Raw genomic sequence first — 23,470 nt, forward strand, 5'->3', positions numbered from 1 at the left:
ACTCGGGCTCCCGGAGAGGCCGCTCGATGACCCGAGGGCTGGAGGAGGACGGGGGCTGGACACCCCGAAGCCCCGTCCCCTCCGGACCAGGGCGCTGGCGCCCAGGCGCCGCCATGGAATCCGGGCATCCGGGAATACCGAGCCCCAGCACGGCGCGTGGGCCAGGGCGGAGGGGGGGGGGGGGGCGGCCGCGGGGGGCGCGCTGCACGCCGGGACACTGGAGGACCCGGGCCTCGCAGCCTTCTCGGGAGGAGCGAGCGACGCTGCCCGTAATAAACAACATGCACGGGAGGGCGGCGCTCCACGCAAAAATGCTTCCGCCCACAACAAAGATGGGCGCAGAAACTAAAGGAGAGACGCATCCGGCCGGAAGGAGGCCACGCCGACGCACTTCCGCCCGCCTTTAAGATGGCACCGGCGGAAGGGGCAGGGCATCGACAGCTAGCGATGGTGGCATCCCGGCTGGAGCTGAACCTGGTGAGGCTGCTGTGTCGCTGCGAGGCAATGGCAGCGGAGAAGCGGGACCCGGAGGAGTGGCGTCTGGAGAAGGTGCGGGGCGCTACGCTGCCGAGGCACCCTCGGGTCGGGCAGGGTGGCTGCTAGGCCCGGCGGCCTCCCAGGCCCCAACAGCCCTGGTGGCCACGCCCCTTCCGGCCAGCGCCGCCTCGTCTCGAAGCGGGTCCCACCCCTGCCCCCCCCTGCGGCCACGCCCACCCTTGGCCCCGCCCAGGGCCCGCCCCCTCGCGGGAAGTTGGCCGGGGCGTGGCCCCCTCACCTGTCACTCTCCCTCCGCAGTACGTGGGGGCTCTGGAGGACATGCTGCAGGCGCTGAAGGCCCACGCCAGGTGAGTGCGGGGCACCCGGGACTCGGGGGCCCCCTCCCCGCGCAGGGGCAGCCAGCAGGCTGCTCGTTGACCCTCTCGCCTTCCAGCAAGCCGGCCTCGGAGGTGCTCAGCGAGTATTCCCGCAAGGTGAACTTTCTGAAGGGGATGCTGCAGGCCGAGAAGCTGGTGAGCCGCGCGCGCCGCGGGTGCAGGCCCCGCGGGGATCCCCGGGCCCGAACCCCCGCCCTGACCCGGGCCCCGCGTCCCCGCAGGCTTCCTCCTCCGAGAAGGCCCTCGCCAACCAGTTCCTGACCCCGGGCCGCGTGCCCACCACGGCCAGGGAGCGGGTGCCTGCCACCAAGACCGTCCACCTGCAGTCCCGTGCCCGGTACACCAGCGAGATGCGGAGCGAGCTGCTGGGCGCGGTGAGCTTCCCGGACGCCCTCGGACAGCGAGGGACGCTGTAGCCAAGGCTAGGCTAGATGAACAGGTTTTGGGTTCAAGGCCAAAAGGAGCCACGTGTGGCTCAGGCCCAGTGACTCGTGCATCACCTCTTTCACAGAATCTGAGCACTTTACACAGATAACCCCTCAGAGATGAGCAAGTGAGGCCCAGAGGTTAAAGATTTGCCCAGGCGGAGGAGGTGAAGAGCAGAGCAGAAAGGGCCAATTGGAAGCCAGACACCCGTGGCTCAGGCCTGTAATCCTAGCTACACTGGAGGACCAGGACAAACTCAGTAAATAAAGTGGAGATTTGGGGACAGAACAAAGACGCTGACCTCAAGCCTCTCCTTTCTTCCCACAGGACTCTGCCGGAGGTGAGTCACACCAACCCCACTGCCTGCTCCACCTGCCTACCTCCCTGCAGGGCAAGGACCAGGTCTCCACAGCCTGGGACCAGGGGGTCAGGTGACCCGTGGAAAGGGCAGCACCTTCAGCTCACAAGACCAATGCCAGCTAAACAAAGGCCCCTGTGGATTTGGGGAGCCAAAGGAGATAGGGAAGATTTGCACACACAATGGGCAGGAGTTCCAGTTAGGGCTTTGAAGCATGACAAGGTGCGTGTACCAGGCAGCAGCCCACTTTCTGGGTATCAGACACAGCACGGGCAAAGGTGAGTCAGCCAGAAACAGAAAAGTCCACTTTTTCCTTTTTGCTCCATTTATTTTGCCTCCAGAGCCCCAGCCCAGTGTGAGGAAGAGAACGTAAGTGAATTGGGGTGAGCTGGGGGTGGGGGGGAAAGACTGGTGCTACTGCCAGGGCCCTTGCCACACTGGAAGCAGAACGTGAACAGAGAAGGGGAGCTGAGTCCCAGCAGCAGGCAGTGGCTGGACGCATGACTGGCCGGTCCCACCCTCCCTCTCTGTCCTCCCTACTTGTCATGTCCACACACTACCCATGTGTGGCCCCAGCCCGGTGACAGGGCCCACGCCCACCGATGAGAAGCAGTCAGCAGCAGAGCTGGACCTCGTCCTGCAGCGACACCAGGACCTCCAGGAGAAGCTGGCAGAGGAAATGCTAGGCCTGGCCCGGAGCCTCAAGACCAACACACTGGCTGCACAGAGCGTCATCAAGAAGGACAACCAGGTGTGTGGACTGCAGAGACTCCAGCCTCGGCCCCAGGCTGACAGCTGCTCGAGGCAGGGGCATGGGGAATGGGACTTTGCTGGATGAATAGGAGTTGAGCTGCCAGGAGGCAAGGCCGGGGCCGGCTGACGTCCACCCCACTCCCCCCCAGACCCTGTCACACTCCCTGAAGATGGCCGACCAGAACCTGGAGAAGCTGAAGACGGAGTCGGAGCGGCTGGAGCAGCACGCGCAGAAGTCTGTGAACTGGCTGCTGTGGGCCATGCTCATCGTCGTGTGCTTCGTCTTCATCAGCATGATCCTCTTCATCCGCATCATGCCCAAGCTCAAATAAACTCCGCTGCCAGTGCCGCCTCCACTGCCTCGCTTGCGGGCTCCGCGCCGCCGCCGCCGCCGCCGGGGTGGGAGGGGCGGGGGACGGGCTGCGGGGCTGCGGGGCTGTGGGCCTGCGGCCAGGCCGCGCGGCGGGGACAGGACTGCTGGCCACCTCGGACGACCCGCTCCGGGCCCGCCGGCCAGCGCCACGCCCCGAGTGCGGGCTCAGTGCGGCCTACACGGCCGCAGGCGGGGGGAAAAAACAGCCTGGCCCCCCGACGAAACGGGGCCCGGGATGGGAGGCTGGAACCCGCACTGGGGACGCGGCGCTCCTGGTCCCGCCCCGGGGAGGCCCCGCCCCGCGTAAGCCACGCCCTGCGTGGCCGTGCCTCTAGGCCACGCCCCTCGCAGGCCACGCCCCCGCCCCTGCGAGGTCCGCTTGAAGTTCATACCCAACCCGAACTCGGGTGATTCCCGGCAGCAGACGCAGGCTGGGTACCCGGAGGCTGGGACAGGTGACGCGGCGGGGCAGAGCCGGGCGGGGAGGCCGGCCCGCGGAAGCCCGGGCGGGGCGGGGGCCCCTTGGAGGGACTGACCCCTCGGCTCCGGGAGGAAGAGGCTCTGACAGCGCGGGGAGGGGGTGGGGCGGCCTCGCTCGGGACGCGGTGACGTCGTAGCTCATTTGCATGGCGCTCTTCCGGCTACGTAACGGGCGGGGGTGGGGACCGCGTGCGCGCACAGTGGGGGGCGTGGCCGCCTCCAGCCCCGACCGCTCCCCTCCGCAGGCCGCCCGCAGACCGCGCCCGCCGCGCGCGGGCCTCGACGCCGCGAGCTGCACGCGCCCGCCAGGCCGGGGAGCCCAGAACGGCGCCTTCCCGAGGCTGATGCCCACCCGGGAGCACCCCCGGCCCCGCCCGCCGGGCCCCGGGCCCCCGGTGAGTTCAGCCCCGAGCCCGCGGGCGGGGCCCGGCTGGGCGGGGCCCAGCCTCCTGACTCCTGCCGTGGGTGCAGACTCAGCTGCCGCCGGGCTACCCGTGCAGCGCCCTCCGCCCTCCCTGCCAGCCGCGGCCCGGGGACCAGCCGGCCCGAAGGCCCAGGAAGATCACGTTTGCAGATGAGGTGGGGCCCCAGGAGGGCGACCGACCACCGGCCGGAGCCGTGCCCAGGGGGCGTCCGCCCAGCGCCGCCCCGGCGCCCGACTACGAGCTGTGAGTCTCCCCCGCCCTCCGCCTCAGCCCTTGATGCCGGGGAGCTGGGAAAGGGCACGGAAGCTGGGGTAGGAGTGTGAACGTCTGGGGGCCCGGGGCGGGAGGAGGGCAGGGGGCGCGGCCCGGGCGGGAGGAGGAGGTGGGGGGGTCAGACGGCTCCTGCCCCGCCCCGTGTCCCCCACCACCGCAGCAAATACCCCCCGGTGAGCAGCGAGCGGGCCCGGCGCCGTTACGCCGCCGTGTTCCGGGACCAGTATGGGGAGCTTCTAGAACTCCAGAAAGAAGTGGAGGCCACACAGGCCAAGCTGGGGCAGCTGGAGGCCCTGCTCAGGGCGCTGCCCCCGGCCCAAAACAAGGTCAGCACCGCCCACACGCTCTCGCTGGAGGTCTCCCTGCATGGGTCTCGCTTGGTCCCCTCAAGCCTCAGTTTCCCTGTTCCCTCTCCTCCTCTTCCTCCTCTTGCAGAAAGAGGCCCACATGGCTGACCGTGTCTGGAGACAGTTGGAGAAGAAACAGGTGGTGAGTCTTTGCACCCCAGCCCCTATCATCATAGAGCCTGGACACTTGTGCTCTGATTTATTCCAACTTCATGGAGAAAAGAGGCTTATAAAAGCAAAAGAAAGGGCTAAGCAGTTGGCAGGCCATAGCCCAGTCTGCTTATAAGGACTTTCCTGGTGTGCACTTTCCCAGGACCCTAGCTTCCTGGATAAGCAGGCTCGCTGTTGCTACCTGAAGGGCAAACTGAGGCACCTCAAGACCCAGATCCGGAAATTCGATGGTCAAAAGGACAGAGAAAGCTCGGTGTACTTCTGAAAGCCCCGAGTTGAAGAAGGCTGCAGGAGCTCTGGGCCAAGAGCTGACAGTGCCCCTCCTGGCAGCCAGCCCATCCTCTGGACCCCCAACCCTGATCTTGTGGGACTCCTGGCCTGTTGGCCAACCCAGTGGAATAAACATGGGCCCAACCAGGCTCTGCTTAGTTCACATGGCACTCTTCGCAATCGAGAAAAGAGGTTCAGAGAAAAGATTTTGTCCAGCCTCACCTGGGTCAGGCCTGGGATGGTGTAGTGTGGCACCTGAGAGGCTGAGGCAAGCGGATCATCAAGTCTAGGGCTTTAGGACACCAGTGGCTCACGCGGTGGTCCCAGCTACTCAAGAGTCTGAGATCTGAGTATCAAGGTTCAAAGCTCATCTAGGGACTAGTCTGTGAGACATCTATTAACCAGCAAAAAGCCAGAGTGGCACTGTGGCTCCAGTGGTTAGAGCACTAGCCTTAAGCCAAACAAGCTCAGGACCCTAGGAGAGGTGGCTCATCCTAGCTACTCAGGAGGCTGAGATCTGAGGATCGAGTTTCAAAACCAGCTGGGGCACTAAAGTCTGTGAGACTCATCTCCAATTAACCACTAGAAAACCAAAAGTGCTGTGACTCAAGGGGTAGGGCAGTAGCCTTGAGCTGAAGAGCTCAGGGACAGTGCCCAGGCCCAGAGTTCAAGTCCCAAGACCAGAAAAAAAATAATTCCAGGCCTGCCTGCATAGCAAATGCAAGCCGTGCCAGGCATTTCACACCTGCAGTCCTAACTCACACCTGTCCCAGCCAATATCTATGCAGAGCTGAGCCAGAACACATGGTACTATCCAAAAAAAAAACAAAACAAAAGGCCAGGCACGGAGGCTCACGCCTGTCATCCCAGCTACTCAGAAGGCTGAGATCTGAGGATTAAGGTTCAAAGCCAGTCCGGGCACAAAAGACCTTGGGACTCTCATCTCCAATTCTCTAGAACACCAGAAGTGGGGTTGTGGCTCCGGGGGAAGACCTCAAAGACAGCACCCAAGCCCAGAGTTCAAGCCCCATGACCCACAAAAAAGCGGGGGGAGGCCTGGCAGTGTGGCTCCCCGGTAAAGACCTTGCCTGGTAAGCTCAAGGCCTTGAGCTCAGACCCCAGTGCCCACCAAAACCAAAGGCAGAGCCAGATGCCAGTGGCTAGCAAGAAGCTGAGATCTGAGGATCTCAGAAGTGGGGCTGTGGCTCCGGGGCTAGTGCGGCGAGCGCTGACGAGCTCCGGGACACCGCCCAGGCCCAGAGTCCAAGCCCCACCCTGTTCCGCCTCCTGAGTGTCCGAGGGAGGCGGTTAATTCTGAGAAAGTAAAGCAGAAGTGGCAGAAGGTGGAGAGCCTGGGCTCGTGGCGGCTTGGTGGGGGCGCGCAGGCCTTCTTGGGGTTCGGCTTCAGCTCTGTTCCCCGGGTGCAAATGGCGCCCGGCGACCCCGGCACCAAGGAGGCCAGCGAGGCGCAGGGCAGGGCGGGTCGGAATCGCTTTATTATTGGCTGGATTCGTCCTGTAGTGTGGGCGCGGGGCCGGGCGTCGGGGCCCCGGGCCCGGCCCGTCTCTTTTTGGCTTCGTGATCATTTTTTAAAAAACAGCGGAGCAAACTCCCAGTCCCGGGAAGGCGTCCGTCACGGGGCGGCGCCCGCGCCGTAGGGCCAGCTGAAGGTGCTGCCCGAGAGCAGCATGTCCCGGATGAGCGTCTCGATGGGCGTCTTGCCCACCAGGCGCATGAAGAAGAGCTGCGAGATGAGCGCGGCGGGCACGGCGCGCAGGGCCGGCAGGCGCAGCAGCAGCCGCCCGAAGCGCTGCGGCTGCGACGGGTACTGGGCGCGCACGTACTCGGTCAGCGCCACCTGCGCCTTCTCCTGCAGGCTCTCCACGTGCGCGGGGTCCGACAGGCCGCAGGCGTCTGCGGGGCGGGGCGGGGCGGGGCGGGGCGGCGGTTAGGGCTGAGCGCGCGAGGGCGGGCCGGGCGCCCCCTCCCTCCCCTCCCTCCCCCCCTCCGCGCTCACCCGGCGTGAAGAGCGCGATGGCCTTGAGGCAGCCGTACTCGGCCGAGTCCACCTGCAGGCGGCCCAGCTTGTCCACCTGCTCCTGGAAGGCGCGCACCTGGTCCATGAAGGCCACGGCGCGCTCGGCGGCCATGGGCGCGGCGTGCAGCCCCGCGGCGGCCAGCAGCGGCGCCGTGTGCAGCGGCAGCGCGGCCTGCGCCGCGTTCAGCACGAACAGCTCGCTCCAGCTGAGGCGCAGCAGCGCCACCTGGTCGGCCACCGGCAGCTCGGGGAAGAAGGGCGCGTGGCGCGCCCACTCCACGGTGCTGAACAGCAGCCGCGCCGCCAGCTCGCACACGTTGTCGATGCCCAGCACGGCGCCGCCGCCCGCGCCGAAGCGCCCGGCCGCCGCGGGGTACGGCTCGGCGCGCAGCAGCTGCGCGATCAGCTCCGACACCGGCTGCCCGGGGAACAGGTCGGCCGCCAGCGCCAGCGCCGAGCCCGGGGGGCTGCCGGCCGTCCCCGCCGCCGCCGCGCCGGGCAGCGAGTGCGGGATGCGGCCGCGCTGCACGGCTGCGGGGGGAGAGGGCGCGGGTCAGCGGGCGGGGCGCCCTCCGCCCAGGCCCGCCCAGGCCCTCCCGATCAAACGCCGCCGCCACCAGGTGGGGAAGCCCGGGCAGGGGCCAGGCTGACACGTAGAGGAGGAGGAGGAGTGGCTGGCAGGCTGTCCTGCCTCGGGGAGCCCCCAAGTCAGCCCAGCCAGGAGCCAACAGAGGGGCTGAGCAGGAGCCAGAGGGGGGGTGGGCTGCTGGTGAGAGGGGGCGGACCAGCTCCAAAAGCCCTGCCCTGTTGGGGGGAGAACTAAGTCTCCTACTGAGCCCTCACTGATCCAACCTCACTCACTGCTTCCTCCTCCCCCTCCTCCTGACCAGCCCGTGGCGTTCAAACTCCTCTCACTGAAGCCAGTGCAGGAAGCCAGGCACAGGTGGCACACACCTGTAACCACAGCCACTCAGCGGCCGGCTGAGAACTAAGGACAGAGGCTCAAAGCCAGCCCTACCTCCAACGAGCCACCCGAAAGCCACAGTGGAGCAGTGGCTCACGTGGTTAGAGCACCAGCCTCCAGTGGAAAAGGGCAGTGTGCACCCAGGCCCCAAGTTCAAAGGCCAGCACCGGCTCACACAAGAAGAAAGGCCAACAGTGCCTCGTCAGGGGCTTGCTCAGGGCGGGCGTGTGGGGTGGAGATGGAAGGAGGGGTGGAGATGGAAGGAGGGGTGGAGATGGAAGGAGGGGTGGGGCCTCACTGAGAAGATGTTTGGGCAAACCCTGAAAGAGCCACGGGAGGGAGCCAGGCTCAGATCTGAAGGCAGAGCACTTTGGACAGTGACCAGGCATGGAAAGACACTGAGGTGGGGCTGTGCCTGGAGCAGGAGCTGTGAGTGTAGAAACTTCCCTGACCTGCCGTCAGTGAGGGCCTTCCACCAGTGGAGGAGGGGGGACAAAGTCCAGCTGGGGGAGAAAATGACATGGCAGATGCTCTCAAACTGAATCTGTGATGCTCCTGCCTCAGAGCCTAGAACCAGGACTCCAGGCAGGCAACTACACTCTGCCTGGCTGTCTTGTCACCAACACACACAGCGCCCTGGCCTGGGGCTTGAACTCCCTGAGCTCTTCAACTTGAAGGCTAGAGCTCTACCACTTGAGCCACAGCGCCACATCCAGCTTTTCCTGTGTACGTGGTACTGAGGAATTGAACCCAGAACTTCCAGGCCCTGCCTGGCTGTTTTAGGAGAAGCCTTGCCTAGCGTTTCCCACACCAGCCCTTGAAGAGCCAACTTTAAAGCAGAGAAGACTCAGCTACCAGGAAGGCAGAGGGGTCTGGCCCATGACACAATCAGGACGGGCCGTGGAGAGCTCTGGGCTCAGTGTAACGCAGCAGGGCTGGGAGGCAGGAGAAAGGGTCAGTGCCTTCCGCCTTAATCTGCCTGGGTTCCTGCCTTGGGCAAACACAGAAAGCAGGGGTGAAGGGCGGAGGGCAACAAGGCAAATAAGAAAGCAGATCCTCCTCCAGAAGAGCAAGTCCCCCAGGCGTGGGCTGGGACCTGGCCTGGAAGTCCAGCTGGGGGAGGGGGCCCAGGGCCAGGGGGTGGGATGTAAGGTCAGAGGGCACAAGCCCAGCCCTCGACTCACCCTCCTTCCGCATGCCCACCCGGAAGCACTTCTTAAGGCGGCAGAACTGGCACTGGTTCCGGTGGTGCTGGTCGATCTGGCAGTCACGGTTTGACCTGGGGGGACAGAGACCAGGGCCGTGTGACACCATGCTCCCTGACTGGACCTGGGGGGGGGGGCACCAGGAGGCCAGGGCCACGAGGCACCATTTTACTATCCCCCAACCCTCTGTAGCCGGGGCAGGGGTTCAGAGGAAGACAACTGGAGTGAGTGTTGCTGGCAAAGCTGGTGAACACACCCTGAACGGCACTGCTGAACTAGGCTTTGCAGGATGAAGAGGAGTCGGAAGGGGCAGGCAGAGAAAGTGTTTCTTTCCAATAAGGACCAGGAAGTAGGATGAAAGAATGAACAACCAAAGGAGCAAGGAGATCCTGCCACTGGACTAGAGGAGCAGCAGGCCACCAGGCCTTGTGTTCAAAGGTCCCCTGGACAGTCTGTCCATCTTGCCAGTAGGCGCAGGGCCCTCACAGGCCTGGACTGGCCTGGCACCCAGGGAAGAGGCGCCTCCAGCAGCAGGGACACTGACGAGTGTGCGGGGCTGGAGTGCCCCACACCTGCTGCAGGACGCTAGGTCTGGGGACCCCAGCATCTGGCCAGGGGTGGGGGCAGGGCCAGTGCTCAATCCCGGGAAGGGGCCCCATGGCCTGGACACTGGGGCAGAACCAGAACAAAGCCCAGAGCGGGTGGTGGGAGGACCGGGGCAGTGGTGTGGAACCTGGAGGGCGGGGGCAGGCCCTTCCCCTCAGAAGACGCTCCCACCCTCTGCCTCAGCTTCCCCAGCTCCGAACTGAGACCCATCTGTCACCTCAGAAAGGCAACGCTGCTCTACATCTGGGTGTCCCCGTCCCCCCAGCCCAGGGAGACCCGCAGCATGAGCTCGCTCTTCCCTGGGCTTCCAGCCACCACTTCCACCTCTTTTTTTGGAGATGGGGTCTCACCTGTGCTCCGGGCTGGTCCAGAAGGCCTGGGCTATCCAGGACCTCAGGCCAGCCGCTCGAGGAGCCGTGATTGCAGCTCTGTGACACCAGCCCGGCTTCTGCTGCCAGGCTGACCACAGCTCCTTCCCACCCGCTGCCCGGGGCCTGTGGGGCCCTCACTGGACGGGGCTTCTCCCGGGACCCCGGGCTACGAGGCCTCTCTCTCCGGGTCACCCCCAGGTCTTGTTGGTCTGGGTTCACATCCCTGGGACCCGCGGAGGGGCGCAGGGCTTACCCCAGGCTCCTCGTGCTGGGGGGCTGCAGGGCCGGGACCTCGACTTCTTGGAAAAGTGTGAGCAACGCCCCTCCCTGCTGCGCCCCAACCCAACCTCCGCCCTCGGGAGCACCGGGAGCCGTCTCTGCCCTCCCCAAAGACCAGGCCCCAGTAAGAACGAGGCCAGGCCCGTGCCCCAGTTAGCAGGGGGAAGGAGCCAGGGGGCCCGGCCGCACGTGGCCACCGGTGCTCTGCCGGGCCCCGAACCCAGGGGCCCCTGGCCAGGCGCCAGCCGCGGGCCTCGGCCTGGCGGCCCTGACCACCCCTGACCACCCCGCGTCCGGGGGACCCAGCCCGGCACCAGGGGCTCAGTTTTGTGCATCTGGAAAATGGAACCGTCCAGGGCTCCGGCGGAGACTGGGCAGGGGCTGGTCCACGAGGACAAAGGGGGCTGCGGCGTCCCGGGCGCTGGGCGACCGCCCTCTTCCCGGAGGCCCTGCCCTCCCCGGCCGAGCGGACGGCCGGAGGCCACGCCCTCCCTGCCCCTGCCCCCTCCCGGCCCAGCCCGCCCTCGCCTCGCCCGCCTCCCCTCCCCTCCCGGCCCAGGGGTCTCGGGCGGGGCCGGCGCGGGGCTCCCTCGAGTCGGAGCCGCCCCGAAGTTTAAAGGGCCCGGGGTCTGCCCGGGGCGGCGCGGGGGTGCGGCCAATTCCGGTGGCCTTGCGGGCCCTGCGGCGACGGTTTCCGGTGACCCGGGCCCCCGCGCAGGGCCCCGGGGCGGAGGAGCGCGCGCCGGCCGCCGCCTTGGAAGTGATATTTGACCCCGAGGCGGCGCCGCATCGATCCGCGCGGCCGCAGACAATGGCCCCGGGACGCCGCGAGCGTCCGGGTCCAAGTTCCACGTCCGAGTCCCCGGGCGCGCGGGCTGGGGGGGGGGGCGCGGCTGACAGCGCGCGGGCCGCGGCGCGGCGGGGCCCCGGGTCCCGGGGGGGCGGCGGCCGGGACCCCGGAAGGTCAGCGCGGCCCAAGGTGACCGCGCGGGGCCGAGGCGCGGGGCCGGGCCGGGCCCGGGACTCACCGGCAGGTGTAGCTGAGGTTGCGGCGGATGCTGCGCTTGAAGAAGCTCTTGCAGCCCTCGCAGGTGAAGACGCCGTAGTGCTTCCCGCTGGACTTGTCCCCGCACACCACGCAGTCCACCTGCAGCCCCGGCCGCTCCTCGTCGCCGGGCTCCGCGTCGCTGGCCGCCCCGGGGGGCGAGGCCGAGTCGTCCTCGGTCGCCGCGCGCGGGTAGCCGCCCGCCTTGTCCACGCCGTTCGCGCCGCCGCCGGGGCCGGGGCCGGGGCCGCCCCAGCCGCCGGTCACCATGGCCATAGCCCCGGGGGCGCGGGGCCGGGGCGCCCCCGCCGCGTGCCGGCCTCACCGGAACCCCCTCTCGGCCCGGGGCGCCCTCAGCCCGCGCGCATCCGGGTCGGGCGCGGCACGGGGGGCGCCCGCCGCACCCCCCGAAAAAAAGTTTTGCAGCAACTTCCTGCGGCCGGTCCGCGGAGCCGGGCGGAACTGGTCGGGCCGGTTCCAGGCCAACTTTCCCACGCGTGCGCGGGGCGGGGGGCGCTAGAGGCGGGGGCCGGGGGCCCCGAGGTGCCGCGCCCCGCCGGCCTGGGCCATGGCCCGGCCCGGGCTGCGCGCGGGGGGGCGCCCGGTGGCCCGGCGCCGGCTCGGCCCCGGGGCCTCGGCCGGTCAACGGGGCGCCATCCGGGCGCGGGGGACCGGGCGGGGGGAAAGTTTGGCCGCAAGTTGCGCGGCCGCCCGCGGCGAGGGGGAGGGGCGGCGCGCGCGCGCCGGGGCCCGCGATCCGGGACCCCCGGGGCTCCCCCCGCGCCGGCGGCCGCTCCGGGGCCTACAGGCCGCGTCCCCGCGTCACCCGAGCCGCCGCCCGCGCTGCGGCCGCGCCCGCTCGGCCTGGGCCTGCGCCTGGGCCCGAGCCACGCTCTCGCCGCCGCCGCCGCCGCCGCCGACCCCGCGCGCCGGCCTCGCGCTACGGCCGGTTTGACACCGCGTTCCATCCGCGCGGCGGGCGGGAGGGGCGGGGGCGGGGCGGGGGCGCGCGCCGGGCCGGGGGCGGGCGCTCGTTGCCCGGGCGACGGCCGCCCTTATAAGGGCATGGGTGGCCGCGCGCGGCGCCCGGCGCCCGGGCCGGCGGGAGAGGCGGGGGCGGAGCTCGGGGCTGCGGCCTGACCCTTCCCCCACCGGCCCCGCCCCCGGCCCCGCCCCCTCGCCCTCACCCCCGGCGGCGCTCCGGCCTTAACCCCCGCGCGCCCGCGGCCCTGGCCCTTCCGCCACCCGCCCTCCGCCACGGCCGCTCCGCGAGCCTCGGGCCCGGTCGGGGGCGCGGGGTCCTCCGCCCTCCGGGCGCCCCTCGATCCCCACGCGCTCCCGGCGGAAGCCAGACTGGGGGGACGTGTGCCCCGGGGTCACGCCCCTCCTCCGCGGCGCACACGCAGGCGCTCGCCACCACGTGCGCACGCACACGCGCGCCCCCTGCGCGCACGCGCCCTCGGGCACGCCTCCCGCGGCCTCGCGCGGGAGATTGTGTGCGCTCGCCCTTCCAGAGAGCCGCCCCGCCGGGGCCCCCGGGGAGGGGCGGGACGGGGTCCCCGCGCGCCCGGGCCTCCCCGCCGACCCCGAGCCCCCCCCCCGCACGGAAGGCTCGGCCGCCCATGTGCCCCCGCGGCCCGGGCTTCCCTTCCGCCGGACCCCGGCTCCCAGCCGCGCGAGGCCGAGGCCGGTTAACGTTTAACCGCCCGGGGAAGGTCTTCCAGGGCGACCTTTGACCCGCAGGCCCGGCCCGGTGACGGCGGCGGCGCCCGGCTGTGACCCGGGGTGGAGGGGGGAGGTGGCTGGCGAAGGCGAGGGAAACCGAGGTTCAGGGTCAGGGTCGGCCAGGCGGGCGGGCGCGGCCGGTCTAGCCAGCGGGAAGGACGGGTTCCCCGCGGGGACGGCGCCCTGCCCGGCGCCCCCTCCTCGGCGGGGGGGTGGGGAGGGCGAGCCGCACCCTGACCTCTGACCCCTGCCCGCCGCCCCGCGGTGACTTGTGACCTTGCAGCAGCCACAGACGGGGGACAAAGGGGCCCGGACCCATCTGCCGCGGGGCACCCGTGGGAACCCGCCCCGCCCCTCCAGGTGACCTCGGGTGACCGCGGGGCTGAGCTGCCTCGGTGCTCCTGGGGAAGAAAGCTTCTCTTCCCCCCGCCCCCGTGTCCTGCCTCAGTTTCCCTCTTCAAAGCTTGCTGGGTCCACCGAGCCGTCGTCCCAGCCGCGCGGAGGGGACCCTGGGGTGGCGCCCCCCGTGGCAGGCTCGGCCCGGCCGGTGGGCGGGTCCGGCTGGGGGCGTGGCGTATGCAAATGACATGCTAATCCGCGCCTGCTCGAGGCCCGCCGGAGCCCCGCGGGAGGAGCCTTGAACTTCGGGGCGGCCGCGGGCGCTGCGCTCAGGGCGCGCCCGGGGGGCCGAGCTCGGAGGACCCGGCCGGAGACGCCCCGCTCCCTCCCCCAGCTCCGGCTGGCCCCGACGGGACGGCTCCCCGGAGAGCCCCCACGCGCGGCGGCAGCACGCGTGGCCCGCCCCACGAGGTCGGGGACCTCGGTGTCACCGCGTCACCCCACATCACTGCGCACGACACGACAGGCAGCGGTCACTCGCGAGTTTATGGCCGCGGCCGGGGCGGCGGGGCCTACAGCAGGGTCTCGGCCGGCCGGGGCGGCGCGCGGGGCGGCCGGGATGGCCGGGGTGGCCGGGGCGCCCCCGGGGCGCGGGCCGCCGCCTCCAGCCGGGCCAGCTCCTCGGCCTGCCGCGCCCCCAGCCGGGCCAGCTGCCGCTCCAGCTTCCGGCGCTGCTCCTCCTGCTTCCGGTGGGCCCCTCGGAAGGCCAGGACCAGGGCGCTGAGGAGGGAGCCGGGGCTGAGCCGGGCGCTGCCCCCAGGAAGGGCCGGGTCCCCGGACGGCCCTCCCGGGACTCCTGCCCCGTGGCTCGGTGGGTCCCGGACCCGGGGCCTGTATGTGGGGGGAGTGGCACTGCCTGGCCTTGAGCCTGTTTGCTAGGCAGGTGTTAGACTACTTGAGTCATGCACCCCCTTTTTTTGCTTGCTTTTGTTATTTGGGGGGGTCATGGGACTTGAACTCTGGGCCTGGGCGCTGTCCCTGAGCCCTTCAGCTCAAGGCCATCGCCCTACCCTTGAGCCAAGCCCCACTTCCCATTTTCTAGGGATTCATTGGACGTAGATAACAGTCTCCCGGTTTGTAATCCTGGGGCTGGCTCTGAACCTGGATCCTCAGATCTCAGCCTCCTGAGTAGCTGGGATGACGGGCTGAGCCACCACTTCCCGGCTGCTTTTGTTCTTTTTCTGGAGATTTTTTGTTTTGTTTTGTTTCCCCCACCGCCCCCCCACCCCCAACAACGCTGGCCTCTGATTGGGCTGCAGTCCCATCCCAGCTGGTTGTATTTGTCTGCCAGACCTCTGTCCTGGCAGGCAGAGATTGCAGGTGAAAGCAAGGCACCCAGCCTGGAGCCAGGAAAGAGCTGAGGGGCATCCCCAGAGACCAAGGACCCAGCCCCTACCTGTGAGCTTTGCATAGATCTCTGTGCAGCTCAGCACACTGAGCCCTGCTGGCTCGGCCCCTCTGGGCTGCCTGCTCCAGGCGCTGGCGGAGGGACTGCACCTGCTGCTGAAGGCCCCGGGATCTGGGGTGGGGATAGAGAGAGAGGACTCCCCATGGCAGCTCATCCCTTCCTCATCCCTTCCTTTTCCTCTTCCTGCTCACCTGGCCTCAGCTGGACGGTGGTCCCCTGGCCTCTTGCAGGCCTCCACATCCCAGCTAACCATCCCTGCTGGGCCCCAGAAACACACCTAGTGAGTGATGCAGCCAGTTCCTGGGACAACTTCTCTGGATCCCATATTCTGCCCAGCTGGCCTTCATCAGTGCCAACCGGGAGAGCTGGAGGGCCCTGAGGGGACAAAGGGGGAGGGAGGTGAGCCACCCTAGTCCAGGCTGGACCTGAAGGCGGCAGAGGCAGACAGCCAAGGAGGGTTTCCTGGAGGAGGTGGAGTTTGGCTGGGGAGTGCTTGGCATGGAGGGAAGCGGCTGACATTCAGGATGGGACACAGACAGTCCTACAGAAACCGCGTGGATGGCAGCTCCGGTGAGGATAGAAGAGCTGGGGCTGGTGGCACAGGCCTGCCGTCCCCAGCAGACCTTCTGGCAGAAAAGACTGCTGTGGAGGCCAGCCCAGGCGAAGTGTACTTAACAGGGAGAGGCCCTGCATCAATACACATTGGCCGGGCATGTGGACTCCTGGCACAGAGCCACTGCCTGGCCTGGCCAAGTCACGGGTTCCCCCAGCAAGGGCAGGGGAAGGAAAGGTCGAAGGCCAAGGACAGGAAACTTGGGGACCTGACCTCACCCTTCAGTGGGCTAGAGGAGCAGGGGGCCGGGTGAGCCAGGCTTCTCACTAGGGTGGTGGCTAAGGGACAGGCATCAGCCTGGGGGGGGAGACCGTGAGCTCTGGTGGGTGAGCTCCTGTGGGGCGGGGCTTCTGGTGGGCGGGGCTTCTGATGGGCGGGGCCGGCACCCATCCCCAGCAGGTGTGTGAGGCTGCTCACCTGCGGCCACTCCTCCTCCTCCTCCTCCTCGTTGCTGCCGCTGTCCCGGGCTCCTCCGGGCTCGGGCTCCAGCTGTGCCTTCTCCCATTGCAGCTGCTCCAGCAGCAGCGCATGGGCAGGGCCCTGGGCCCGCAGCGCCGCCTCGCGCAGCTCCAGGCCCCGTTTCTCCCTGCGCAGCAGCTGCAGCTGCAGCATCAGATCCACGAGGGTCTCCTGGGGGGGGATGCAGGAAACTGAGGCCCCAGACAGAACTCTGAGCCCCACCCTGACCTCCCCTCAGATCTGCAGCTCGAGGACAAGCAGAACACCTCGATTTCAGAACCTCCGATTTCGACATTTTTACTTCATTGTGGTGTATTTATTTATCTTGCCAATCCTGGGGTTTGAACTCAGGGCCTGGGCACTGTCCTTCAGCTCATCTTGCTCAAGACTATTGCCCCATCAGGCTTTATGTGGTGCCAGAAATAGAGCCCCAGGCTTCAGGCACACTAGGCAGGCCCCCTACCATGGAGCCACGATCCCAGGCCCTCACTTTATTATTATTTTTTTTAATTTGTCATAGGGCTTGAACTGTGGTCTGGGCGCTGTCCCTGAGCACTTCAGCTCAAAGCTACCTCCTTACCCCTAGAGCCACAGCCCCACTTCCAGTTTTCTAGTGGTTAATTAGAGTCTCACATTCTTTAGTGCCTGGGCTGGCTTTGAACCGCGATCCCCAGATCTCAGACTCCTGAGTAGTTACAGGCGTGAGCCACTTCACCTGGCACCTTCATTTTATTTTAAAGACACCCACAATTCAGGCCAGCCTCAACCTTAGGAGCCTCCTGCCTCTGCCTCCTATGGGATTCCAGGCCTGAACCAGCATCCCCTGCTTTTTTCCTTTCATCTTCTTTACTGTTTTTCGGGTTTTTTTGTGTTTTTTTTTTTCAGTGTTAAAGATTGAACACAGAGCCAGCCAGGAACTTGGTCTAGTGGTAGCGTGCTTGTCTAGCATGTATGAAGACCTGGGTTCGATTCCTCGGTACCACATACATAGAAAAAGTCAGAAGTGGTGCTGTGGCTCACGTGGTGGAGCTCTAGCCTTGAGAAAGCTCAAGGACAGTGCTCAGGCCCTGAGTTCAAGTCCCAGTGCTTCATACCCGTGTGGCCAGCACATCCTGCTGGATGTCTGTCTTCTCCAGGTGGGGCAGAGCTGGGCCAGGCTGGGTTTCCAGAATGGCCTGTACCATGGCTTCCCCATGGAGCGCAGTGAGTCTGGCCGCTGTGGAGGGACCCGGCTCCCGGGGGATCTTCAGGAGGGCTCGGCGTTCCTGGAGCCGCTGGATGCAGCCTTGGAGCTGAGTGGCAACTTCCTGTGGCGTGGGCTTGTCCACACTGCTACCCTCAGGGCTGCAGGAGACAGGAGACCGGGTGCTCTGCTGTCCTCCCCAAACGTCCCCAGTCTTCGTCTGGCTGGGACTGGTCTGTCCTATCACAGTCCCCCCCCCCTGGCCTGCCCACCCCAGGGGATACCCTTAAACATTGGGCCAGTCAGGTGTCAGTGGAGGCTCGAGCCTGCAGTCCCAGCCACTGAGGCTGAGATCGGAGGATCAGCCATGGACTCTTACTTACAACGAACCACCGAAAAGCCGGAAGTAGACCTGTGGCTCAAAGGGGCAAAGCATTAGCTTTGAGTGAAAATGAGCTCAGGGCCAGCACCCAGGCCCTGAGTTCAAGCCCCAGGACTGATACAAAAATAAAATCACTACAGTGACTCACGAGACAGATCCTGAGGAAGGCAGCATGGGCTGGAGGACTGGCAAGGTTGGCACTGACTCCTGTGGAGTTACTTGGCACAAAGTCCACCTGGACTGAGCTGTTACTCAACAAGCCGACCTCGTGCCTGGCATGTGTTGGCATGCCGAAAGGTCACAGTGGCCTCTTGGTGAGTTGGCTCTGTTGTGTGGGGGGGGGGTGCACGTTCATGCCAGTACGAGGGCTTAACCTCAGGGCCTGGCTTTGAACCTCAGTCCTCAGATCTCAGCCTCCTGAGTAGCTGGGATGACAGGTGTGAGCCCGGATTCTCGGTGCACCCCACTTCTTGGGTCTCCCAGGGGGTACCTGCGCTGTGGTGTCCCTCCATCCATGGTGGCCTCCATCTGTGCCAGCAGCCTGCAGGCCTCCTCCTGGGCCAGCTGCAGGTCAGCTCTGGGGACCTGGCCCCCCCTGGCAGGGTCAGCCTCCCACAGTGCCAGCAGGGCGCCGAAGGCTTCCTCACAGCTCTCACTGGGGGACACAGAGAATATCAGGCAGGCAGTCCTGTCTGGAGTCCCCCCACCATGAACTGGATGACACCCCAGCAGGGGCCAACCCCTCCCAGCTGAGGTTACAGGTGGTCGTCAGTGACCTGTCCTGCAGGGCCAGGCGCAGCGCTGTGGCCTCCGCTGCCCGCGTTCCCAGCTGCATGCTGAGCTCCTCGCAGCGCCCCTTGAACCCCTGCAGCACGGCCAGCAGTAGACGATTGAAGCATTTCAGCTTCTCCAGGCTCCTGGCCAGAGAGAGAGAGAGAGAGACATGGAGAAAATGAGCGCCTCTAAGTCATGGCTGCCTCCTCCCCGGGCCGCTGGGCTCTCACCCCCACAGCTGCTCTGCTCGGCCTTCTAGCAGCTTCACGGTGGGCTTAGGGGCGGACGTGGACACGGGCGGCGGGATCTGGGAGCTGGAATCTCGGAGCTGGAGCAGCGGGGCAGGTGAGGAGGAGTCCTGCAGGAAAGCGGGCCTTGATTAGCCCACATTGTCACCAACACTTGTTTTATTTATTGCCAGTCACGGGGTTTGAACTCAGGGCCTGGGCACTGTCCCGAGCTCTTTTGCTCAAGGCTAGTGCTCTATCACTTCAGCCACAGCACCACTCCTGGCTTTTTCTGAGTAGTTCATTAGAAATAAGAGTCTCAGGCCTGGAGTTTGGCCTAGTGGTTAAAGTGCTTGCCTAGCATGCACGAAGACCCGGGTTCGATTCCTCAGTACCACATACATAGAAAAAAGCCGGAAGTGGTGCTGAGGCTCAAGTGGTAGAGCTCTAGCCTTGAGAAAGTCCAAGGACAGTGTTCTGGCCCTGACCTCAAGCTCAGGACTGGCAAAAAAAAAAAAAAAAAAAAAAAAAAGAGTCTCATGGCCTTTCCTGCCCAGGCTGGCTTTGAACAGTGATCCTCAGATCTCAGCCCCCTGAGTAGCCAGGATTCTGGGCCTGAACCACCGGCACCCAGCAGGTTGTGGTTTTTCTTTTCCTTTTCTCTTTTTTATTCTTTTTGTGTTTTTCTTTCTGACCCCAGAAGCGATGAGGTTTCAGGGCTGGGAATCTAGGGCCACCAGGATCTGGGCCCCAGTGGCATATACTCACCCGAGCACCCCAGGGCCCCCAATCGGCCCCGGAGCCGCTGGAGTCACTGCCTGGGCTGCCGGCGTGGCCAGGAGACATTGGTGGGGAGGACTCCAGCCTCCTCAGGGACTCCTGCAGCTCCTGGACCTGGAAGGCATGTGGAGTCGCCAGTCTGGGGCCCCCAGCGCCCATCCTCCCCCCTGCACCCTTCCTTCAGGCTCCTGGATTAGCTGCTGGAGCCCAGGTGGAAGGCTGGAGCTTCCACACTTGGAAGTTCACGGGATGAATACACCGGCAAAATGTTTCCTCGGTGCCAGGTGAGGCAGCTCACAACTGTCATGCTGAGATCTGGGGATCACAGTTCAAAGCCAGCTGGGGCACTAAAGAATGTGAGACTCTTTTTTCTCTCTCTTTTTTTTTTTTTTTGCCAGTCCTGGGCTTGAGCTCAGGGCCTGAGCACTGTCCTTGGACTTTCTCAAGGCTAGCGCTCCACCACTTGAGCCTCAGCACCACTTCCAGCTTTTTCTATGTATGTGGTACCTAGGAATCGAACCTGGGTCTTTGTGCATGCTAGGCAAGCACTTTAACCACTAGGCCAAACTCCCAGCCCAGAATGTGAGACTCTTATCTCCAATTAACCATTAGAAAAGCGGGGAAGGTGAGGCAGGGCAGCCACTCACGTGTCCCTGGAGGGTCTCCTTCTCCGCCTGGAGGGCCTGCAGGGCGGCCTGTGTGCGGAGCAGCTCGGCCTCCCGACTCTCCAGGGCCAGCCTCAGCCAGGCGTTCCTCTCCGAGAGCTGAGCGGCCTTCCGCTGGCCGACCCCAGCCCCTTCGGGCCCTCCTGCGTGTCTGTGAACTGTCAGTGCTGGCGTGGACCCACCGGGGGCCTGGCCTCGCCGGGCGGCCACCGCTGCCTCCAGGGAGCTCAGCACTTGCTGGACGGTGTGAAACACATCGGGGGCCCCTGGCCCTGCCAGGACGGGCCCCCTGTCTGGTGAAGTCACCTTAGGGGGCTGCTGAGCATTCATCACAGGCTCCAGGAGCCCCTCCGGGGCGGAGGCCGGCCCCCCACCAGAGTCTCCATCGGTGGCCTGGTCAGTCCTGTGAAAAACCAAGGGCTGAGCCAGGCCTGCCCGCAAAGGCTGCTGGGAGCTGAGCCTTGGGGAGGAGGCTGGGGAGGAGAGGGACCCTGCGTTCCTGGAAGGAACCTAGGGCTGGGGAAGCAGAGGGACAAGTGAGAAGGAGCCAGGCCGTCATCACCGGGCAGGCACAGGTGGAGAAGAGCCACAGAAGGTTCTAGAAATGGTAGTAGCCAACATATAGGCTGTGTGGAGGTCAGGGCCACCTAATCCAGTGTGTTATTTTTTTCATGTCAGTCCGAGGGCGTGAACTCTAGGCCCGGGCACTGTCTCAGAGCTTCGGTGCTCAGGGCTAGTGCTCTACCACTTGAGCCATACCACCACGTCCAGCGTGCTGGGTGGATAAGGTGAGGATCTCACCGACGTTCTCGCTCACGCCTGAGGAGCTGGGATTACACACGGCCTCTATCCCTGTACACCAGAGATTTTTCAAGCTCAACACCCACGTGATCATGAGTTCAAGGCCAGTCTGAAACGAATGGTGAGCGCCATCTCCAAGTAGGAAAACAAAAAATGATGGGGTGCAGGCAGTGTGGTGTACAGAGGGGCTGGGAGCCCGGCCTCATGGTGGACTGCTCCCCTAGCACGCAGGAAGCCGTGGGTTCCATTCCTCAGCACCACACATGCAGAAAAGGCGGGAAGTGGTGCTGTGGCTCCAGTAGCAGCGTGTGTTAGCCTTGAGCAAAAAGCAACTTAGGGACAGCACCCGGGCCCTGAGTTCAAGGCCAGAACTGGCATATGTACACACACACACACACACACACACACACACACACACACACACCTTAGAATTACTGATAAATCATTTTTTAGAGGTCATGGCCAGCGGGGCCGGCAGTGTGCAGGGCAGGGCCACTGGCAGGGTCATGGGTGGCAAAAGTGCACCGGGCTGGGCAGAGGGGTGGGGAGGCTCACCTGTTCCCTGGCTCTTGGCCGCTGGTCTCGGGCCTGGGCTCCAGCGGTTCGGGCCTGGTTTCTGCCACGGCTGGGCCCGCACTGGACCTGGCGTTGCTGGCTACTGCTTCAGCTTCCTCTGAGCTCTCAGCCACGGGGTCCAGTTCACCCTGCAAGTGAGGGGGAGGCCAGCTCTGAGCCAGGTGGGAGCTGGGGGTGCTGGGGCCAGAGTGGGGGGGTGCATGGAGACACTTACGGGGGGAGTCGGCCGCCTTCGCCGACTTCGGGGCCGCGTGGTCCTGGCACTCATGGCAGGGTCCCCTACAGATGCAGCCGGCCTTCAGCGGGGCCTCAGCTTCCTCCAGGGAGAGAGGGGGCGGCCAGAGCCTGGGCGGTGGGTGCTGACCTGATACTTGAATGGCACCCAGGGCAGAGGCTCACAACCTGTCGGATCTGGCGCCTTTCTCTTCCTCACTCTTCCCTTTTCTGCCTTTTGGGTTTTCCTTCCTTAAAAATAAAATAGAAAACGAGAGGCCTTGCTCTGTAGCCCAGGCTGGCCTGGAATCCCACAATCCTCCGCGTGCCCCCCACCACTCCTGGTTTGCTGTTTCTGGTCTCCCTTCTCCCCTCTCCGGCCCTGGGAAGGAGGCTCCAAGAATGGCTCCTTCCTCCCCATGGCCCTCCTGACTGCAAAGCCTCCAGCTGTGGGGTTCACCCATCCAGCTTGGGGTTCAGCCCTCTCTACCTCTCTCTTTCTCTGAGGAAGCTTGGTCAGAGGCCTGAGCTCTTGGGGTGACATGAGTCTCTGCCTGCCCAGGCTTGGGTTGTCTGCGGCTGGCCCAGGAGGGGCCGGGATGCAGGAAGCCCCCCTCCCCCGGCCATGTGACTTGTTATTGTACTATTTCCTCTTCTAGGACAGAGGCTTCCTGGGGGGGTGGGGGGAGCGCAGAGAAAACAATATGCTGGGTGTGTGCACGTGCCACGTGTGTACCCGCATACACACTGACACACAGCGTCAGGCTTTCAGCAGGCGCTGGTGGAGCTGCTTGCTGCAATCCCAGCTACTCGGGAGGTTGAGGTCTGAAGCTCACAGCTCGCAGGCAACCCTGGCAAGAACTCCCCTGAAACTTCTTATTTCCAATAAACCACCCAGAAGCTGCGCGTCGAGCTGTGGCAAAAGCCATAGTAACCCAGCCTGGAATGAAAAAGCTAAGTGAGAATACAAGGTCCTGAGCTCAAATATATGAAAAACTAAAAATACGTAAATTCTCCATATCCTTTAAATGTGAAGATGCATCATCCTAAAATTCCTTTTTTCTTTTTGGCCAGTCCTGGGCTTGAGCTCATGGCCTGAGCACTGTCCTTGGGCTTCCTCAAGGCTAGAGCTCTACCACTTGAGCCACTGCACCACTTCTGGCTTTTTTTGTGTATGTGGTACCAAGGCTTCATGGCCTGGTAAGTTGGGAGAGAGCCTGGCAAGGAATTTCACCATGTCCACCCTCAGCTACTTGGGAGGGTTAAGAGTTTGGGGTCAGTATCTGAAAAAGAACACAAATAAGTAGGAAGGGGGGGGTCTAGCTCACGTAGAAAAGCACTTACCAAACACGCATACAAGCCCAGGGTTCAAGCTCCTGCATTACAAAACAAGAACCATCTACCCAAGAGAACTGTAAGCAATGATTGGCTTGACTTCAAGTCACCAAATCTGGTTTTGCTGGTTTTGGTGCCTGTAGGTTTTTGGAGATAAACAGGTAAACTTTCCTTTCTTTCCTTTTATTTATTTATTTTTTTAAATTTTTTTTTTTTTCTAATCCTCAGGCTAGAACTCAGGGCCTGGGCACTATCCCTACGCTTCTTTTGCTTAAAGTTAGCGCTGTACCACTCTGAGCCACCGTGCCACTTTTGGACTCCTGGTGGCTGATTGGAGATAAGAGTCGCATGGACTTTGCTGTCCAGGCTGGCTTTGAACCGTGATGCTCAGATTTGCCTGTCCCTGTGTGGCTAGAATTATAGGTGAGAGCCATTAGCGCGATTTTTTTTCTTTTTTTCTTTTATTTATTTACTTATTTTACCAGTCCTTGAACTTAGGACCTGGGTAGTGTCCTTGGACACTTTTTGTTCAAGATTAGTGCTCTGCCATTGAGACACACCACGGGCTTTTTCTGAGTGTGGGGTACCAAGGGATTGAACCAGGGCTTCGTGCATGCTAGGTGAGCTCTCTACCACTGGGACACACTCTTTTTTTTTTTTTAAATTTTTAA

At 64.6% G+C, this 23,470-nt stretch overlaps 4 protein-coding genes across 4 annotated transcripts; 2 read left to right on the forward strand and 2 right to left on the reverse strand.

Annotated features, from left to right (window-relative positions):
• The first annotated feature begins 390 nt into the window (after window positions 1–390).
• Window positions 391–2,764, forward strand: Use1 (unconventional SNARE in the ER 1). Its single transcript, XM_090335437.1, has 8 exons — window positions 391–549; window positions 796–845; window positions 932–1,010; window positions 1,097–1,249; window positions 1,629–1,641; window positions 2,001–2,028; window positions 2,236–2,410; window positions 2,562–2,764. The coding sequence occupies exons 1-8, from the start codon at window positions 409–411 to the stop codon at window positions 2,742–2,744; spliced, it is 822 nt and encodes a 273-aa protein (XP_090191563.1). The 5' UTR covers window positions 391–408; the 3' UTR covers window positions 2,745–2,764.
• Window positions 2,765–3,138: 374 nt separating this feature from the next.
• Window positions 3,139–4,914, forward strand: Ocel1 (occludin/ELL domain containing 1). The gene is made up of 6 exons (XM_090335139.1): window positions 3,139–3,240; window positions 3,511–3,660; window positions 3,737–3,933; window positions 4,124–4,289; window positions 4,399–4,452; window positions 4,624–4,914. Exons 2-6 carry the CDS (start codon window positions 3,610–3,612, stop codon window positions 4,744–4,746), a joined length of 591 nt encoding a protein of 196 aa, XP_090191265.1. The 5' UTR covers window positions 3,139–3,240; window positions 3,511–3,609; the 3' UTR covers window positions 4,747–4,914.
• Window positions 4,915–6,224: 1,310 nt separating this feature from the next.
• Window positions 6,225–12,581, reverse strand: Nr2f6 (nuclear receptor subfamily 2 group F member 6). Its single transcript, XM_090335152.1, has 4 exons — window positions 11,243–12,581; window positions 8,938–9,032; window positions 6,769–7,320; window positions 6,225–6,665 (listed from the first exon to the last, which is right to left on the reverse strand). Exons 1-4 carry the CDS (start codon window positions 11,533–11,535, stop codon window positions 6,385–6,387), a joined length of 1,221 nt encoding a protein of 406 aa, XP_090191278.1. The 5' UTR covers window positions 11,536–12,581; the 3' UTR covers window positions 6,225–6,384.
• A 1,110-nt stretch (window positions 12,582–13,691) lies between these two features.
• On the reverse strand, window positions 13,692–22,044 carry Ushbp1 (USH1 protein network component harmonin binding protein 1). The gene is made up of 14 exons (XM_090335163.1): window positions 21,955–22,044; window positions 21,616–21,716; window positions 21,466–21,530; window positions 21,231–21,379; window positions 19,857–20,277; window positions 19,198–19,323; window positions 18,433–18,560; window positions 18,205–18,345; window positions 17,919–18,083; window positions 16,958–17,207; window positions 15,822–16,034; window positions 15,069–15,166; window positions 14,780–14,902; window positions 13,692–14,103 (listed from the first exon to the last, which is right to left on the reverse strand). Exons 3-14 carry the CDS (start codon window positions 21,517–21,519, stop codon window positions 13,896–13,898), a joined length of 2,076 nt encoding a protein of 691 aa, XP_090191289.1. The 5' UTR covers window positions 21,520–21,530; window positions 21,616–21,716; window positions 21,955–22,044; the 3' UTR covers window positions 13,692–13,895.
• Between the last annotated feature and the right edge of the window lie 1,426 nt (window positions 22,045–23,470).

The sequence above is a fragment of the Megascapheus bottae genome, chromosome 1 (genome assembly GCF_031878675.1).
Source record: "Megascapheus bottae isolate mThoBot1 chromosome 1, mThoBot2.hap1, whole genome shotgun sequence".
Classification (NCBI taxonomy): domain Eukaryota; kingdom Metazoa; phylum Chordata; class Mammalia; order Rodentia; family Geomyidae; genus Megascapheus; species Megascapheus bottae.